The 20,000-nt window shown below is 54.1% G+C and overlaps 1 protein-coding gene and 1 pseudogene across 1 annotated transcript in view; one reads left to right on the forward strand and one right to left on the reverse strand.

Moving 5' to 3' along the window:
- Positions 1 to 15,034, reverse strand: part of LOC137310345 (zinc finger protein 585A-like) — a 56,948-nt pseudogene extending 41,914 nt beyond the window's left edge.
- A 190-nt stretch (positions 15,035 to 15,224) lies between these two features.
- The window catches only part of LOC137310348 (zinc finger protein 850-like), a 21,291-nt gene continuing 16,515 nt past the window's right edge, over positions 15,225 to 20,000 (forward strand). Inside the window, exon 1 of the mRNA XM_067978200.1 lies at positions 15,225 to 16,618. Within this exon, the coding sequence (XP_067834301.1) occupies positions 15,391 to 16,618 (1,228 nt within the window). The 5' untranslated portion in view covers positions 15,225 to 15,390. The remainder of the gene's footprint in view (positions 16,619 to 20,000) is intronic.

The raw sequence follows: 20,000 nt of genomic DNA on the forward strand, positions 1-20,000 counted from the left end.
TGGTGATGAGGGGGTTTATGGGGGGGTTATTGAGGGGTTTAGCGGGGGGTGATGAGGGTTTTTTGGGGGGGTTTATGAGGGTTTTTTGGGGGGTTTAGCAGGAGGTGATGAGGTTTTTTGGTGGGTTTGTGAGGGGTTAGCGGGGGGTGATGAGGGGTTTAGTGGGGGGTGATGAGGGTTTTTTGTGGGTTTGTGAGGGGTTTAGCAGGGGGTGATGAGGGGTTTAGTGGGGGGTGATGAGGGTTTTTTGGGGGGGTTTATGAGGGTTTTTTGGGGGGTTTAGCAGGAGGTGATGAGGGTTTTTTGGTGGGTTTTGTGAGGGGTTTAGCGGGGGGTGATGAGGGGTTTAGTGGGGGGTGATGAGGGTTTTTTGGTGGGTTTGTGAGGGGTTTAGCGGGGGGTGATGAGGGGTTTAGTGGGGGGTGATGAGGGTTTTTTGGTGGGTTTGTGAGGGGTTTAGCGGGGGGGTGATGAGGGGTTTAGTGGGGGGTGATGAGGGTTTTTTGGGGGGGTTTATGAGGGTTTTTTGGGGGGTTTAGCAGGAGGTGATGAGGGTTTTTTGGGGGGTTTATGAGGGGTTTAGCGGGGGGTGATGAGGGGTTTAGTGGGGGTGATGAGGGTTTTTTGGGGGGGTTTATGAGGGTTTTTTGGGGGGTTTAGCAGGAGGTGATGAGGGTTTTTTGGGGGGTTTATGAGGGGTTTAGCGGGGGGTGATGAGGGGTTTAGTGGGGGGTGATGAGGGTCTTATGGGGAACCGGTTGGGGTGATGATGGGGGGGGCGGTGATGATGGGGAGGGTTTAGGGTTTTATGGGGGTGATGTTGGGGGTGATGAGGTTTTTTTTGGGGGGGTTTATGGGGAGTTTTTTTTGGGGGGGTGATTTTTTGGGGGGAACCGGTTGAGGTGTTGGGGGAGGGGTTTTTTGAGGAGGGTTAAGTGGGGGTGATGAGTGTTTTTATGGGGGGGGTTGGGTTTTTTGGGGGGAACCGGTTGGGGTGATGGGGGAGGGGGTGATGATGGGGAGGGGGGTATTGGGGGGGGAATTAAGGGGGGGTTGGGTTTAGGGTTTTTGGGGGAACCGGTAGGGGTGATGATGGGGGGCGATGTTGGGGAGGTTTTTTTTGGGGGGGTGATGTTAGGGGTGGAGGTTTTTTTGGGGGAACCGGTTGGGGTGTTGGGGGAGGGGGTGATGATGGGGAGGGGGGTTTATGAGGGGGTTTTAGTTGGTGATTTTTTGGGGGAACCGGTTGGGGGTGTTGGGGGAGGGGTGATGATGGGGAGGGGGGGTGATGATGGGGAGGGGGGGTGATGATGGGGAGGGGGGGTGATGACAGGGTTTATGAGGGGGTTTAGGGGTTGATTTTTTTTGGGGGGGGAAACCGGTTGGGGTGTTGGCGGAGGGGGTGATGATGGGGAGGGGGGTGTTAGGGGGGTTTATGAGGGGGAGGGGGGTGTTAGGGGGGGTTTAGGGTTTAGGGGGTGATTTTTTGGGGGAACCGGTTGGGGTGTTGGGGGAGGGGGTGATGATGGGGAGGGGGTATTGGGGGGGTTATGACAGGGTTTATGAGGGGGTTTGGGGGGGTTGTGAGGGGGGTTTAGGGGGTATTTTTTGGGGGGGAACCAGTGGGGTGTTGGGGGAGGGGGGTGATGATGGGGAGGGGGTGTTGTGAAGGGGTTTATGAGGGGGTGTTAGGGGGGGTTTAGGGGGTGATTTTTTGGGGGGAACCAGTTGGGGTGTTGGGGGAGGGGGTGATGATGGGGAGGGGGTGTTGTGAAGGGGTTTATGAGGGGGTGTTAGGGGGGGTTTAGGGGGTGATTTTTTGGGGGAACCGGTTGGTGTGTTGAGGGAGGGGGTGTTGGGGGGTTTATGAGGGGGTTTAGGGGGTGATTTTTTGGGGGAACCGGTTGGGGTGTTGAGGGAGGGGTGATGATGGGGAGGGGGTGTTGGGGGGGTTTATGAGGGGTGTTAGGGGGGGTTTAGGGGGTGATTTTTTTGGGGGAACCGGTTGGTGTGTTGAGGGAGGGGGTGTTGGGGGGGTTTATGAGGGGGTTTAGGGGGTGATTTTTTGGGGGAACCGGTTGGGGTGTTGAGGGAGGGGTGATGATGGGGAGGGGGTGTTGGGGGGGTTTATGAGGGGGTTAGGGGGTGATTTTTTGGGGGAACCGGTTGGGGTGTTGAGGGAGGGGGTGATGATGGGTGGGGGGGGGGTTTAGGGGGTTGATTTTTTGGGGGAACCGGTTGGGGTGTTGGGGGCGGGGGTGATGATGGGGAGGGGGGTTTATGAGGGGGTTTAGGGGGTGATTTTTTGGGGGGAACCGGTCGCCCCTCCAGAAGCGAAAATCAAACCTGCTCCCAGAAGCAGTCGGTGCTGCGCCTGCGCGCTGGGCTGGGCTGCGGCGTCGCCACGGAAACGGCGGGCGGGGCCTCCCGGGTCAGGCGGGCGGGCGGGCGGCGGAATCAGCGGGCGGAAAGTGAGTTCTGGCTTTAGCTCGGCTGGTGCGGGAGGAGGGAGGGAGAGAGGGAGGGAGGGGAATGAAGTAAAAATACAAACCTGAGAGACCGGCGGCGGCGGCCCAACCGACAGCGAATGGCGCGAATCGAACCGCGCCGATCACGTGGCGTCGCGCGTGGTGGGAGGGGGGGGGGGGGGGAAGAGAGAGAGCTGAACCGGAGCACGTGATCCGGGGGGGGTTGACTGACGTGAGCTCTGACCAATAGGAGGAGCGTGGGCGGTGCCTGGAGGACCGAACGCCCCGCGGTGAGTCCTCCCACCAATCGCGACGCAGCAAAGCGGACGGAGGGAGGGGGGCGGGACCTTCTGATGATTGTGACGCGTTGGGGAGGGGAGGGAGAGAGGGAGGCGGTTGTGACGCGTTGGGGCCCCCCCCTCCTATTGTGACGTGTGGGGTGGAGTCCCCCGTTGTGACGTGCTGTCCCCAGGTGAGACCAGCTGACCTTACCTGGGGCTGGAATCTGGGCTCCCTCTAGACCAGAGTGAACAGGGAGAGGAGGAGGGAGGGGAGAGGAGGGAGGAGGAGGAGGGAGGAGGAGGAGGGGGGAGGGGGGAGGGGGGAGGAGGGGGGGAGTGGAGGGAGGGAGAGGGTTTCAACAAAGGTGCCGAGGGAGAGGAGGGTGGAAAAGACAGTTTTTATTAAAAATAAATCCCACAGTTTTAGAGACAGCCTTGGTCCCCCTGCAAAAACATCTGACATGTTTAATAATTAAATAAGGGAACTTCAATTGAGGCAGTAGTATCTCTGTAACCTCCTCCAGCCCTACAACCCTCCGAGATCTCTGCGCTCCTCCAATTCTTGCCCCTTCCGCCTCCCCGATTTCCATCGCTCCACCGGTGGCGGCCGTGCCTTCAGCCGCATAGGCCCTAAGCTCTGGAATTCCCTCCCCAAACCTCTCTCTCCTCCTTTAAGACTCTCCTTAAAACTTTGACACCTGTCCTAATATCTCCTTAGCGGCTCGGTGTCAAATTTAGTTCCTGTGAAGCGCCTCGCGACGTTTTATTACGTTAAAGACACTGTATCAATGCAAATTGTTTAAAAAGACGACCCCCTGATCTGGGATTGCTGGATGCCGACACGAGGTGTTCACGGGGATAGAATGTTCCATCCCCCGGGGATGGACAGCGAACACCTCAAGGAGAGGAAAACTTGACAAAACGAAATCAACATCAGCTCCTCCCCGGACACTAGTCCCGACAGACCAGGGAACGCCTGTGTTACAGACTTGGGATGCTGTAGATACCTTCAGTGCAGTACCAAGGGAGCGCTGCACTGTTGGGGGGGGAAGGTCAGTACTGAGGGAGCGCTGCAGTGTCAGAGTGGCAGTATCGAGGGAGCGCTGCACTGTCGGAGGGTCAGTACTGAGGGAGCGCCGCACTGCACTGTCGGAGGGTCAGTACTGAGGGAGCGCTGCACTGTCGGAGGGTCAGTACTGAGGGAGCGCCGCACTGCACTGTCGGAGGGTCAGTACTGAGGGAGCGCTGCACTGTCGGAGGGTCGGTACTGAGGGAGCGCTGCACTGTCGGAGGGTCAGTACTGAGGGAGCGCCGCACTGTCGGAGGGTCAGTACTGAGGGAGCGCTGCACTGTTCAGAGGGTCAGTACTGAGGGAGCGCCGCACTGTCGGAGGGTCAGTACTGAGGGAGCGCCGCACCGTCGGAGGGTCAGCACTGAGGGAGCGCCGCACCGTCGGAGGGTCAGCACTGAGGGAGCGCCGCACCGTCGGAGGGTCAGTACTGAGGGAGCGCCGCACCGTCGGAGGGTCAGTACTGAGGGAGCGCCGCACCGTCGGAGGGTCAGTACTGAGGGAGCGCCGCACCGTCGGAGGGTCAGTACTGAGGGAGCGCCGCACCGTCAGAGGGTCAGTACTGAGGGAGCGCCGCACCGTCGGAGGGTCAGTACTGAGGGAGCGCCGCACTGTCGGAGGTGCTGTCTTTCGGATGAGACGTTACACCGAGGCCCCGTCTGCCCCTCTCGGTGGATGTAAACGATCCCACGAACACTATTCGAAGAAGAGCAGGGGAATCATCCAGGTCTCCTGGGCCAATATTTATCCCTCAACCAACATCACTAAAGCAGATGATCTGGTCATTATCACGTTGCTGTTTGTGGGACCTTGCTGTTCACACAAACCAGCATTTCCTCCATTACAACAGTGACTACACTTCGAAAGTACTTCATCGGCTGTAAAGCGTTTTGGGACGTCCTGAGGTCATGAAAGGCGCGATATAAACGCGAGTTCTTTCTTAAAGCCGATTTGTTTGACGTTATTGAGCTGACCAGGTGGTTGAACAAACTCACAAAGATACTCCAGCCCAGTGTAATAACTTTATTCGCCCACCTGAACTTAACTAAGTGTCACGTTCCTAGCTGGACATTAATACTACGACACCTACTCTACGACAAGCTGCAAGTTACGACACCCTCGCGACTCGGGGCACCTCGGCCGAGTCAGGAGCTGGGCCCTGTTCTCCCGAAGTGATGGACAATTAACCTCCTCTCTCTCCCATATAATCGTTCTTGTGTTTAACTCGGGTCACCGAACACAGGAGTGGAACCGTAGCTGCTGGACTGTCCCTGCTCTTATCTCCACTGTCCCAACGCTGTAGACAAGAGTTCCCTCCTTTCCTCCTCCAGTGTTTTTTCCATCACCTCTCTGCTTCTACTGTCTTAACCCTCATCTTCCTCGTCTGGCTGCTTTGCTCAAAAAAAAAAACCATGTTCTCTCCAGGCTTCGTGTCAGCGAAACTCCGAGGCCACGTGCCCATGTTATCCACTTCGTTGTTGTCTACCGCTAAAACCTACACAAAGAGTGCATTTATTTTCCCAACAGACAAATGACTATAGATTGAGCTGTGGCTCAGAGGCTGGCTCTCTGATTCAGAAGGTCGTGTGTTCGAGTCCCACCTCCCCCCTCCACACACATAAACGACTAGGCCGACACTCACAGTGCCAGTACTTAAAAAAAAGGAATAGTGCCAGAGGACTGACAGACAGCTAATGTGATTCCTTATTTTTTTTTTTTTCGGACTGGACGGAGGTGTACAGTGCTGTTCCCCAGGGGTCGGTGCTGGGACCACTGCATTTCTCGATATGTATTAATGACTTGGACTCGGGTGTACAGGGCACAATTTCAAAATTCGCAGATGACGCAAAACTTGGAAGTGTAGTGAACAGTGATGAGGATAGTGATAGACTTCAAGAGGATATAGACAGGCTGGTGGAATGGGCGGACACGTGGCTGATGAAATTTAACGCAGAGAAGTGCAAAGTGATACATTTTGGTAGGAAGAATGAGGAGAGGCGATATAAACTAGAGGGCACAACTCTAAAAGGGGTACAGGAACAGAGGGATTTGGGGGTTTACGTACACAAGTCGTTGAAAGTGGTAGGGCAGGTTGAGCAAGCGGTTAAAAAAGCATACGGGATCCTGGGCTTTAGAAATAGAGGCATAGAGTACAAAAGCAAGGAAGTCATGATGAACCTTTATAAAACACTGGTTCGACCACAACTGGAGTATTGTGTCCAGTTCTGGGCACCGCATTTTAGGAAGGATGTGAAGGCCTTAGAGAGGGTGCAGAAGAGATTTACGAGAATGATTCCAGGGATGAGGGACTTTAGTTACGTGGATAGACTGGAGAAGCTGGGATTGTTCTCCTTAGAGCTGAGAAGATTGCGAGGAGATTTGATCGAGGTGTTCAAAATCATGAAGGGTCTGGACAGAGTAGATAGAGAGAAACTGTTCCCATTGGCGGAAGGGTCGAGAACCAGAGGACATAGATTTAAGGTGATTGGCAAAAGAACCAAAGGTGACATGAGGAAAATCTTTTTTACACAGCGAGTGGTTAGGATCTGGAATGCACTGCCCGAGGGGGTGGTGGAGGCAGATTCAATCATGGCCTTCAAAGGGGAACAGGATAAGTATTTGAAAAGAAAAAATTTGCAGGGCTACGGGGATAGGGTAGGGGAATGGAACTAGCTGGATTGCTCTTGCATAGAGCCGGCACAGACCCGATGGGCCGAATGGCCTTCTTCCTTTCTATGATTCTATGAAAAAGGGAGACAGAACAAGGCCAGGGAGTTACCAACCAGTTAGTTTAAAAACAAGTCCAGTTAGCTTAACATCGGTGGTCGGAAAAATAATGGAATCTTTACTCAAAGATGTAATCGAGAAACATCTAGAAACTGAAAATATAATAAAGAATAGTCAGCACGGATTTCAAAAGGGAAGGTCATGCTTGACCAAACTTATTGAATTCTTTGAAGAAGTAACAGAGAGGGTAGACAAGGGTAATGTAGTAGATGTAGTATATTGGGATTTTCAAAAGACCTTCGATAAGGTACCGTATTATAGACTCGTGACTAAGGTCAGAGCATGTGGAGTCAGGTCGCAGAATGGACAGCAAGCTGGCTACAAAACAGAAAACAGAGAGTAGGGGTTAAAGGTAGTTACTCAGACTGACAAGAGGTGGGAAGTGGTGTTCCCCAGGGATCGGTGCTGGGACCACTGTTGTTCACCATTTACATCAACGATTTGGAATCGGGAATCGGAAGTACAATTTCAAAATTTGCGGACGACACTAAGTTGGGGGCTGAAGTTAATACCGAGGAGGACTGCGACAAAATACAGGAAGACATTAATAAACGTGCAGAATGGGCGTGTAATTGGCAAATGAATTTCAATATCGAGAAGTGTGAGGTGGTGCGTTTTGGTAGAAAGAATAAGGAGGCCACATACTGCTTGGATAATAAGAGTCTAAATGGGGGAGAGGGGCAGAGGGATCTGGGGGTACAGATACACAAATCACTAAAAGTAGCGACGCAGGTTAATAAGGCCATTAAAAAGGCAAATCAAAAACTGGGGTTCATTTCTAGAGGCACAGAGTTGAAAAGCAGGGAAGTTATGTTAAACTTGTATAGAACCTTGGTTAGACCGCACTTGGAGCACTGGGCACAGTTCCGGTCTCCATATTATAAAATGGACGTAGAGGCACTGGAGAAGGTGCAAAAAAGATTCACATGGATGATACCAGAACTGAGAGGTTCTACTTATCAGGAAAGGCTGAACAGGCTGCGGCTCTTTTCTCTAGAAAAGAGAAGGCTGAGGGGTGACCTGATCGAGGTCTTTAAGATTATGAAAGGGTTCGATAGGGTAGACGTAGAGAAGATGTTTCCACTTGTGGGGGGAGACCAGAACTAGGGGTCACCAATATAAGAGAGTCACTAATAAATCCAATCGGGAATTCAGGAGAAACTTCTTTCCCCAGAGAGCGGTGAGAATGTGGAACTCACTCCCACAAGGAGTAGTCGAGGTGAATAGTGGAGATGGATTTAAGGGGAAGCTCGATAAACACATGAGGGAGAAAGGAAGAGAAGGAGATGCTGATAGGGTGAGATGAAGTAGGGAGGGAGGAGGCTCGTGTGGAGCATGAAGAAGTTGGGCCGAACGGCCTGTTTCTGTGCTGTAGACTCGAGCTATCTCGATGTAGCCCAGTTATTGGGGTTATTAACCTCAGCGTCAACAAACCCCCTCCCCACCATTTGCCATCATTATCATGGTTCAGTCCTGGATGTGATTAACACCAGAATCAGACCAGTGCCATCAAGTGTGAACTCGCTGGTGTCTCAGCAGGTGAGATGAAGTGGTGAATCCCTTTTCACACACGGAGCAGGTGAACTGACTCTTTCCAGTGTGAACACGCTGGTGTCTCAGAAGGCTGGCTGACTGTTTGAACCTCTTCCCGCACTGAGAGCATTTGAACGGGCTGTCTCCGGGAGTGTGAACGCGCTGATGCCTCTTGAGGTCCTTGGGGCTTTTAAAGCTCTTCTCGCAGCCAGCACACTGGAACGGCCTCTCGTCGGTGTGAACCAGCTGGTGCTCACGCAGAGAGGAGGCAAGAATGAACCCCTTCCCGCACTCGGAGCAGGTGAACGGCCTCTCCTCGGTGTGCACCCGCTGGTGCGTCAGCAGGGTGGACGACTGGGTGAACCCCTTCCCGCACACGGAGCAGGTGAACGGCCTCTCCCCGGTGTGGAGTCGCCGGTGTGTCAGCAGCCTGGAGGCCTTCCGAAATCTCTTCCCGCAGTGAGAGCAGCTGAACGGTTTCTCGTCGGTGTGAATGCGCTGATGGATCTTCAGGTACTTGGAGCTTTTAAAGCTCTTCTCGCAGTCAGAACATTCAAAGGGTCTCCCGTCAGTGTGAATATGCTGGTGTTCACGCAGAGAGGACGACAGAGCGAACCCCTTCCCACACACGGAGCAGGTGAACGGCCTCTCCCCGGTGTGAGCCCGCTGGTGTATCAGCAGGGTGGACGACTCCGTGAACCCCTTCCCGCACTCGGAGCAGGCGAACGGCCTCTCCTCGGTGTGGAAACGCTGGTGCTGCAGCAGTTCCCTGGACCGTTTAAAGCTCTTCTCACAGTCAGAGCACTGAAAGGGTCTCTCGTCGGTGTGAACTCGCTCGTGAGTCAGCAGGTGGGACGACTGGTTGAACCTCTTCCCGCAGCGAGAGCAGGCGAACGGCCTCTCGTCGGTGTGGAGACGCTGGTGCCTCTGCAGGGCAGACCGCTGAGTGAACCCCTTCCCGCACACGGAGCAGGCGAACGGCCTCTCCCCGGTGTGAACCCGCCCGTGTATCAGCAGGTGCCCCGACTGATTGAACCCCATCCCGCACACGGAGCAGGTGAACGGCCATTTCCCGGTGTGACTGCGTTGATGCATCTCCAGCTCGGAGGGGTAATTGAATCTCCTCCCGCAGTCCCCACATTGATAGGGTTGGTCCCCGGTGTGAGTGCGTTTGTGCCTCCCCAGGCTGGATAATTGACTGAATCCTCGTCCACACACGGAACACTCGTACGGTTTCACGGCGCTGCGATTGGCACTTTCCCCTTCCATTCTCGCAGGCCGACGATACTCGGGTGCTGATGAATCGAGTGACTGTCAGATCTTGACGTGACGTTTGCTTCGAGATTCCCGTCTGCAAACCCTCCGCTTGTAACACCCCGTAAAACAAGTTTACCCAAGTATTTCCTGTAAGTGAAGGAGAGAAATTCAGAATGGGACAATTTTCTATCTTACATTCTTCTTTTTTGTTCCTCCAGAAACCACTCTCCCTCCCCTCTGTTCTATCACCGTGTCACTGCCCCTTTAACTACAACAAAAGCTTGCATTTATACAGCCCCTTTAACGTAGTAAAACGTCCCCCAAGGCATTTCACAGGAGCGTAAAGCAGACACCGAGCCACATGAGGAGATATCAGGACAGGGGACCAAAAGCTCGGTTAAAGAGGGAGGTTTTAAGGAGCGTCTTAAAAGGAGGAGAGAGAGGCGGAGAGGTTTAGGGAGGGAATTCCAGAGCTCAGGGCCCGGGCAGCTGAAGGCACGGCCGCCGATGGTGGAGCGATGGAAATCGGGGGGATGGACAAGAGGCCAGAATTGGAGGAGCGCAGAGATCTCGGAGGGTCGTAGGGGCTGGAGGAGGTTACAGAGATCGGGAGGGAGGGGGGGCGAGGTCCATGGAGGGATTTTTTTTAAAATTTTTTTTTTTATTCGTTCACGGGATGTGGGCGTCGCTGGCAAGGCCGGCATTTATTGCCCATTCCTAATTGCCCTCGAGAAGGTGGTGGTGAGCCGCCTTCTTGAACCGCTGCAGTCCGTGTGGTGACGGTTCTCCCACAGTGCTGTTAGGAAGGGAGTTCCAGGATTTTGACCCAGCGACAATGAAGGAACGGCGATATATTTCCAAGTCGGGATGGTGTGTGACTTGGAGGGGAACGTGCAGGTGGTGTTGTTCCCATGCGCCTGCTGCCCTTGTCCTTCTAGGTGGTAGAGGTCGCGGGTTTGGGAGGTGCTGTCGAAGAAGCCTTGGCGAGTTGCTGCAGTGCATCCTGTGGATGGTGCACACTGCAGCCACAGTGCGCCGGTGGTGAAGGGAGTGAATGTTTAGGGTGGTGGATGGGGTGCCAATCAAGCGGGCTGCTTTATCTTGGATGGTGTCGAGCTTCTTGAGTGTTGTTGGAGCTGCACTCATCCAGGCAAGTGGAGAGTGTTCCATCACACTCCTGACTTGTGCCTTGTAGATGGTGGAAAGGCTTTGGGGAGTCAGGAGGTGAGTCACGAGGATGGGGAGAATTTTAAAATTGAGGCGTTCCTGGTCCAGCGAGCACAGGGTGGGTGATGGGTGAACGGGACTCGGTGCGAGTTAGGATATGGGGGCAGCAAAGTTTTGGATGAGCTGGAGTTTACGGAGGGTGGGAGATGGGAGGCCAGCCAGGAGAGCATTGGAATAGTCCAGTCTGGAGGTAGCAAAGACACGGACGAGGGTTTCAGCAGCAGATGAGCCGAGGCGGAGACGTCCCCAAGGCGCTTCACGGGAGCGATTATCAAACAAAATTTGACACCGGGGTAGAGACAGAGAGAGGGAGTGTCCCTTTAAACATCTGGCCCCCTCTGAGGTAAGCAGACACCCTGTCCCTTTAATTACAAACGGAAAAAGAGGGGTCGCGGTCCCTTTAACTGCCACAAATACTCACTGAAAGAGGAAGAGATGGTGCAGGTCTCTTTAACTGGCTGCTGCCCCCACACACACACACACACACACACCAGGGCTCTTTAAATCTGTTTTAAAATCCAGAGCAGAAAGGTGCAGTTTATAAATCATCCATGAGAAAAGATTCTCCATTTAATTCATACAATAATTTGTGTAAAAGATACAGGGATAAACTCTCACAGCCTGCTCCCCTTCCCCTTTAAGAGGCCTCCATCCAACTACGTCACCAGGGCAAGTCCCGCCCCCTCCCTCCCTCCCTCCGCGCCGCCATTGGTTGGAGGACCAGGGACCCGGCTCGGTCCTCCCAAACGCTGATTGGCCAGCAGCTCACGTCAATCAGGTGACATCGACGGCCGCGCCGATCACGTGGGCGGTGCGCGCGGAGAACGGGGGGGGGGGGGGCGGCGGCGGTGAGACGATGACGCGGTCACGGGCTGACTGACGTGAGCGCCGACCAATGGGAGGTGCGCGGGCGGAGCTGGGAGGACCGAACCCCACGGCGGGTCCTCCAACCAATGGCGGCGCAGCAAGGGGGCGGGCCCCTCCTCTCCAGCGCGGGGGCAGCGATTGTGACGTTGGTCTCCCCAGCTCAACCCACAACAACTTGCACTTCCACAACAACAACTTGCACTGACGCAGTGCCAGGTGGGTACAGCACAGGGGGGAGGCCACTCGGCCCCTCCAGCCTGCTCCGCCCTTCAATCAGATCACGGCTGATCTTCGACCTCAACTCGACTTTCCCGCCCGATCCCCGTATCCCTCGATTCCCCGAAAATCTATCGATCTCAGCCTTGAATGCACTCAACGACTCGGCGTCCACAGCCCTCTGGGGTGGAGAATTCCAAAGATTCACCACCCTCTGAGTGAAGAAATTCCTCCTCATCTCAGTCTTGGATGGCCGACCCCTTATCCTGAGACTGTGCCCCCCTAGCCCAAAGCCTTTCCACCATCTACAAGGCAAAAGTCAGGAGTGTGATGGAATCCTCCCCACTTGCCTGGATGAGTGCAGCTCCAACAACACTCAAGAAGCTCGACACCATCCAGGGCAAAGCAGCCCGCTTGATTGGCACCCCATCCACCACCCTAAACATTCACTCCCTTCACCACCGGCGCACCGTGGCTGCAGTGTGCACCATCCACAGGATGCACTGCAGCAACTCGCCAAGGCTTCTTCGACAGCACCTCCCAAACCCGCCACCTCTACCACCTAGAAGGACAAGGGCAGCAGGCACATGGGAACAACACCACCTGCACGTTCCCCTCCAAGTCACACACCATCCCGACTTGGAAATATATCGGCCGTTCCTTCATCGTCACTGGGTCAAAATCCTGGAACTCCCTTCCTAACAGCACTTGTGGGAGAACCTTCACCACACGGACTGCAGCGGTTCAAGAAGGCGGCTCACCACCACCTTCTCAAGGGCAATTAGGGGATGGGCAATAAATGTTGGCCTCACCAGCGACGCCCACATCCCACGAACGACTAAAAACAAATTCTAGACTCACCAGCCAGGGGAAACAGCCTCTCAGCATCTACCCTATCAAGCCCCCTCAGAATCTTATTGTGTACATTTTGCCCTTCCAGTATTTATTCCAATTCCCCTTTTGAAAGTTATTATTGAATCTGTTCCCACCGCCCTTTCAGGCAGTGAATTCCAGATCATCACAACTCGCTGCGTAAAAAAAAAAATCTTTCCTCGTGTCACCTCTGGCTCTTTTGCCGATCACCTTAAATCTGTGAGCCTTCTGCCACTGGAACCAGTTCCTCCTTTTTTATTCTTATCAATGATTTTGAACAGCTCTACACAGGTAGATAAGGTGGTTAAGAAGGCATATGGAATGCTCTCCTTTATAAGCCGAGGCATAGAATATAAAGGCAGGGAGGTTATGCTGGAACTGTATAAAACACTAGTTAGGCCTCAGCTTGAGTACTGCGCACAGTTCTGGTCACCACATTACAGAAAGGATGTGATTGCACTCGAGAGGGTGCAGAGGAGATTTACAACGATGTTGCCAGGACTGGAGAATTTTAGCTATGAGGAAAGATTGGATAGGCTGGGGTTGTTTTCCTTGGAACAGAGGAGGCTGAGGGGAGATTTGATTGAGGTATAAAATTATGAGGGGCCTCGATAGAGTGGATAGGAAGGACCTATTTCCCTTAGCGGAGAGGTCAATAACCAGGGGGCATAGATTTAAAGTGATTGGTAGAAGGATTAGAGCAGAAATTAGGAAAAATATTTTCACCCAGAGGGTGGTGGGGGGTCTGGAACTCACTGCCTGAGAGGGTGGGAGAGGCAGAAACCATCAACTCATTTAAAAAATACCCGGATGTGCACCTGCAGGGCTACGGACCAAGAGCTGGAAAGCGGGATTAGGCTGGGTGGCTCGTTTCTCAGACAGCGCCTCCTCCTGTGCCATAAATTTTCTATGATTCTAATAACCCCAGCATCTATCTACATAACTGAAGTCCCTCATCCCTGGAACCATTCTAGTAAATCTCCTCTGCACCCTCCCTAAGGCCATCACATCCTTCCTAAAGTGCGGTGCCCAGAACTGGACACAATACTCCAGCTGAGGCCTAACCAGTGTTTTATAAAGGGTTTAGCATCACTTCCTTGCTTTTGTACTCTGTGCCTCTATTAATAAAGCCCAGGATCCCAGATGCTTTTTTAACAGCCTTCTCAACTTGTCCTGCCACCTTCAACGATTTGTGGACACACACCCCCAGGTCTCTCTGTTCCTGCACCCCCTTTAAAATTGGACCATTTAGTTTATTTTGCCTCTTCTCATTCTTCCCACCAAAATGTATCACTTCACACTTCTCTGTGTTAAATTCCATCTGCCGTGTGTCTGCCCATTTCACCAGCCTGTCTCTGTCCTCCTGAAGCCTGTTACTATCCTCCACATTGTTTACTACATTTCCGAGTTTCGTGTCATCTGCAAACTTTGAAATTATACCAAGTCCGGGTCATTAATATATATCAAAAAGAGCAGTGGTCCTAATACTGACCCCTGGGGAACACCACTGTAAACTTCCCTCCAGTCTGAAAAACAACCGTTCACCACTACTCTCTGCTTTCTGTCCCTCAGACAATTTTGTACCCACGCTGCCACTGTCCCTTTAATCCCATGGGCTTTAATTTTGCTAACAAGTCTATTATGTGGCACTTTATCAAACGCCATTTGAAAGTCCATATACACAACATCCACCGCACTCCCCTCATCCAGTGCTGAGTCAGCTGGTCTCACCTGGGGACAGCACGTCACAATAGGGGGGCTCCCCTAACTTGTCATAATAGGGGGGCTCCCCTAACGCGTCATAATAAGGGGACTCCCACGCTTCACAATCGCCCCACCCACCAGCACGTCACAATCGGCCCCACCCGCCCAACGCGTCACAATCGGCTCCCCCTCCCACCCCCAGCGCGTCACAATCGGCCCCATCGTGTCACAATTGGCCCCACTAGTGCGTCACAATCGGCCCCACCCTCTTACCAGCGCACCTGAGCTGGACGAGGTCCCGCCCCCTCCACTCTCATTGGTTGGAGGACTCACCGCGGGGTGTTCAGGTCCTCCAGCCTCCGCTCTTCCTATTGGTCAGAGCGCACGTCAGTCACCCCAGGATCACGTGCACCGCAGCGGCTCTTCCACCAATCCTCCTCCCCCTCCCCCTTGGCAACGCCACCCGATCGGCGTGACTGAACCCGCTCCGTTCGGTGTCCGGGGCGGCCCCTCAGGTATTTTTCTTTATTTTCTCTCTCTCTCCGTTCTCCCGGCGCTTCTCCGCGCACCTTCCATCCTCGAGCCCGAGTCGGTTGAGGGAACTCACTTTCCGCCGGGGATTCGGCCTCTCGACGGGCCGCCCCTGCCGTCCCGCCTGACCCGGGAGGCCCCGCGCCGTTTCCGTGGCGACGCCGCCCCGCCCGCCCGGCGCGCAGGCGCAGGAGGCGCCTCCCCACCGGAGCCGGGTTTTTTTTTTGGACCGCCCCCTCCTGCGCATGCGCGGCGCCGAGCACGTGACCCGGCCATTTAAAGGGACCCCCCCCCCCGCTCTCTGCGCTGTGGCGCTTAAAGGGACAGTGACACCCGTGCTGGAACTTTGATCTCAAACACAGAGCGGCTTTGGAGGAACAAAAAGGAGAGAATGTCAGGCAGAAAAATCGTCCCGTTCTGAATTTCCCACCTCTACTGACAGGAAATACTTCCGTGAGCCTGTTTTACGGGGTGTTACAAGCGGAGGGTTTGCAGGCGGGAATCTCGAAGCAAACGTCACGTCAAGATCTGACAGTCACTCGATTCATCAGGACCCGAGTATCGTCGGCCTGCGAGAATGGAAGGGGAAAGTGCCAATCGCAGCGCCGTGAAACCGTACGAGTGTTCCGTGTGTGGACGAGGATTCAGCGGATCGTCCGGCCTGAGGAGGCACAAACGCACTCACACCGAGGACCAACCCTATCAATGTGGGGACTGCGGGAGGGGATTCGGGCGCCCCTCCGAGCTGGAGACGCATCAACGCAGTCACACCGGGAAATGGCCGTTCGCCTGCTCCGTGTGCGGGATGGGGTTCAATCAGTCGGGGCACCTGCTGATACACGGGCGGGTTCACACCGGGGAGAGGCCGTTCGCCTGCCCCGTGTGCGGGAAGGGGTTCACCCAGCGGTCCGCCCTGCTGAGGCACCAGCGTCTCCACACCGACGAGAGGCCGTTCGCCTGCTCTCGCTGCGGGAAGAGGTTCAACCAGTCTTGCCACCTGCTGACTCACGAGCGAGTTCACACCGACGAGAGACCCTTTCAGTGCTCTGACTGTGAGAAGAGCTTCAGAAGATCCAGTGACTTGATGCAGCACCAGCGGGTTCACACCGGGGAGAGGCCGTTCACCTGCTCCGTCTGCGGGAAGGGGTTCACTCTTTCGTCCACCCTGCTGATACACCAGCGGGCTCACACCGGGGAGAGGCCGTTCACCTGCTCCGTGTGCGGGAAGCGATTCAGCCACTCGTACTCTCTGCGCGTGCACCAGCGGGTTCACACCGACGAGAGGCCGTTCAAATGTCCCGACTGCGAGAAGAGCTTTAAAAGCACCGAAGATCTGAAGAAGCATCAGCTCATCCACACCGGGGAGAGGCCGTTCAGCTGCTCTCACTGCGGGAAACGGTTCGGGAAGTCGTCGAACTTGGTGAGACACCGGCGACTCCACACCGGGGAGAGGCCGTTCACCTGCTCCGTGTGCGGGAAGGGGTTCGTTCAGTCCTACACCCTGCTGGTACACGAACGTGGCCACACCGAGGAGAGGCCGTTCACCTGCTCCGAGTGCGGGAAGGGATTCACTCGGTCATCGTCTCTGCGTGAGCACCAGCTGGTTCACACCGACGAGAGGCCGTTTAAGTGCTCTGACTGCGAGAAGAGCTTTAAAAGCGCCAAGGACCTGAGGATGCACCAGCGCGTCCACACCGGGGAGCGGCCGTTCACCTGCTCTCACTGCGGTAAGACGTTGACTCAGTCGTCCAGCCTTCTGAAACACGAGCGCATTCACACCGGGGAGAGGCCCTTCCCCTGCTCCGTGTGTGAAAAGAGATTCACCAGTCCATCGGACCTGCTGAGACACCAGCGCGTTCACACTTGACTGCACTGTTTCCAAGCTGCTGTTAATCAGATCCAGGACGGGCGATGTTAATCATGCCAATTTGGCGGCAGGTGGACAGGGCGGGGCGAGGGGGCAATATCTGGGCTGGATTTTAAGAGGTGCCAGCCCTGGCTCGGTTGGTAACACTCTCGCCTCTGAGTCAGAACCTCGTGGGTTCAAGTCCCACCCCAGAGAATTGGGTACAAAATCCAGGCCGGCCTCTCCCCGGTCGCCAGCACTGAGGGAGCGCTGCACTGTGGGAGGTGCCGTCTTTCGGGACGAGACGTTAAACCGAGGGCCCCGCCCGCCCTTTCAGGCGGACGTAAAAGATCCCACGGCCGCTATTGGAATGTCCTGGCCAATATTTACCCCTCAATCAACACCACCTTTAAAAAGAAAGCAGATTGTCTGGTCATTGTTACATTTGCTGCTTGTGGTGGGATCTTGCTGTGCTCACGTTGGCCGCTGCGTCTCCGACATCACAACAGTGCCTCCGTTGCAAAAGTCCTTCGAGAGCAGGTCTGAACCTGCAGTTGTGGTGGCTCTCTCCACCCAGTACGGTTTCTCAAAGCCAAGAAGTAATTGACCCCTTAATCGCCAAGTTGCATCGCTGAGTGTGATGAAATCGTCCTGTGAGTGTCAAGACTTTAATTTGAGTGGATATTTACCAACTGCTTGGTGACAAATGAAACGCTGTGCAGATTAACCCATCCCAGGGCCACAGTGGCTGTTCTGTCCTTCATTACAAGTGTCTCGGATGGTGGCGCAGAGTTAACGAGAGTTTTTTCTTTTCACGCGAGCTAGATTCGGGATGAAGATTTAGATGAAGCATCCCCCCCCCCTCCCACCCCGCCTTTTGATGGCAGGTCAGGAAACGGCTGAGGAGTCGGAGAGGATTAGCAGGACGGACAGGTCCAACAGTCACTGGGGATACAGAGACACAGAACAGGGTTGATTACATTGAGCAATGTGGGAACACGATGAAACCGCGCTTTGGGAAGGATGTGAAGGCCTCGGAGAGGGTGCAGAGGAGATTTACTAGAATGGGACCAGGGATGAGGGACTTCAGTGATGTGGAGAGACTGGAGAAGCTGGGATTGTTCTCCTCAGAGCAGAGAAGGTTAAGGGGAGATTTGATCGAGGGGTTCAAAATCAGGAAGGGTTTTGAGAGAGTCAATGAGGAGAAACTGTTTCCAGGGGGCAGAAGGGTCGGGAACCAGAGGACACGGATTTAAGGCGATCGGGGAAAGACCCAGAGGGGGAGATGAGGAAACATTTTTTTTACGCAGCAAGTTGTGATGATCTGGAATTCGCTGCCTGAAAGGGAGGTGGAAACAGATTCAATAGTAACTTTCAAAAGGGAATCGGATGAATACCGGAAGGGAAAAAATTGACAGGGCTACGGGGGAAAGAGCAGGGGGAGAGTGGGACTAAATGTACAGCTCTTTCAAAGAGCCGGCACAGGCCCGATGGGCCGAATGGCCTGCTCCTGTGTCTTACCTTCTATGATATGATATACCAGGAATGCTCAACCTGCAATCCTGGGGAGTGAACGAGCAAACAGGGGGTGTTATTTCCTTGGCAAAAGAGTCCCTGGGTTTCGATGCAAGAACTAGCAGATGGATTAGGTAAGGCCGGGGATAAAATGAACAATGGATCTCGAAGACACTCGCTGTCAGTATTTTTCGGAGGGTATCAGGTTCGAAAGGGTGGTTGGCTGGATACGGAGAACGGTCGGATCCCAAAATTTTTATATCCGACAAACAAAAAATGAGGGGATACGGATTGAGTGAAAATACTGGTCGATGTCCGATGACAGGGAGCCCCGGCGGTCATTTTGGGACCGATCCCTGCGATTAGCGGCGGTACCATTGCTATCTCCCGATGTAAGACCGACGGGAAGTGTTTGAGGTTGAGTGGCCAGGTGTTGTCGGGTGACAGTGGGGACGGGGAATTTGTGAAACCGTCGGAAGATATTGGCAAAGGGGAGAAGGAGGGCTCCGCCAAGTTGTAGAAGTGGGGCCTGGTGGTGCGGGTGTGACCTCTGACCGCGCACTGTCGGCCCCTGTGGCTTCCCCCTCCCCGCCCCCGCCCCCCTTGGAGGAAGAGTCCCGTAACTGTGCTGCTCGGCGGAATTGGAAAAGTACCAATGTCAGCCGTTCGGAGAGAGGAAGGGATTGCGTTACAACCAATAAAAAGCACCACACGCACACGCAGGGGGACCCCTCATGCCCGATTGGGCGATCGACATTTTGCCTCACACCAACCAATTGGTGCCCGTAAGGGCCCACAACGTTGCAGAAGTCCAAATGGACATTACCGTCCAGACAGAAACACCGTCCGTCTTGGCCATGCAATCCCGCACGTTTCCTTCAGCCATAAATCTATGTTGCATCGAGTTACATCAACGGCCATTCGGCCCATCAGCTCCATGCCGGTGTCTATGCTCCACACGAGCCTCCTCCCTCCCTCCTCCATCTCACCCTATCACCATCTCCTTCTATTCCTCTCTCCCTCATGTGTTTATCAAACTTCCCCTTAAATCCATCTCCACTATTCACCTCGACCACTCCTTGTGGGAGCGAGTTCCACATTCTCACCGCTCTCTGGGGAAAGAAGTTTCTCCTGAATTCCCGATTGGATTTATTACTGACTATCTTATATTTATGACCTCTAGTTCTGGTCTCCCCCACAAGTGGAAACATCTTCTCTACATCTACCCTATCAAATCCTTTCACTATCTTAAAGATCTCTATCAGGTCACCCCTCAGCCTTCTCTTTTCTAGAGAAAAGAGCCCCAGCCTGTTCAGCCTTTCCTGATATGTATATCCTCTCAGTTCTGGTATCATCCTTGTGAATCTTTTTTGCACCTTCTCCAGGGTCTCTATATCCTTTCTATAATACGGAGACCAGAACTGTTCACAGTGCTCCAAGTGCGGTCTAACCGAGGTATATGGAGACCGGAATAGTGCATAGTGCTCCAAGTGTGGTCTAACCAAGGTATATGGAGACCGGAACTGTGCACAGTGCTCCAAGTGTGGTCTAACCAAGGTATATGGAGACCGGAACTGTGCACAGTGCTCAAAGTGTGGTCTAACCAAGGTATATGGAGACCGGAACTGTGCACAGTGCTCCAAGTGTGGTCTAACCAAGGTATATGGAGACCGGAACTGTGCACAGTGCTCCAAGTGTGGTCTAACCAAGGTATATGGAGACCGGAACTGTGCACAGTGCTCCAAGTGTGGTCTAACCCAAGGTATATGAAGACCAGAACTTGCACAGTGCTCCAAGTGTGGTCTAACCGAGGTATATGAAGACCA

The sequence above is a fragment of the Heptranchias perlo genome, unplaced genomic scaffold (genome assembly GCF_035084215.1).
Source record: "Heptranchias perlo isolate sHepPer1 unplaced genomic scaffold, sHepPer1.hap1 HAP1_SCAFFOLD_244, whole genome shotgun sequence".
Taxonomy (NCBI): domain Eukaryota; kingdom Metazoa; phylum Chordata; class Chondrichthyes; order Hexanchiformes; family Hexanchidae; genus Heptranchias; species Heptranchias perlo.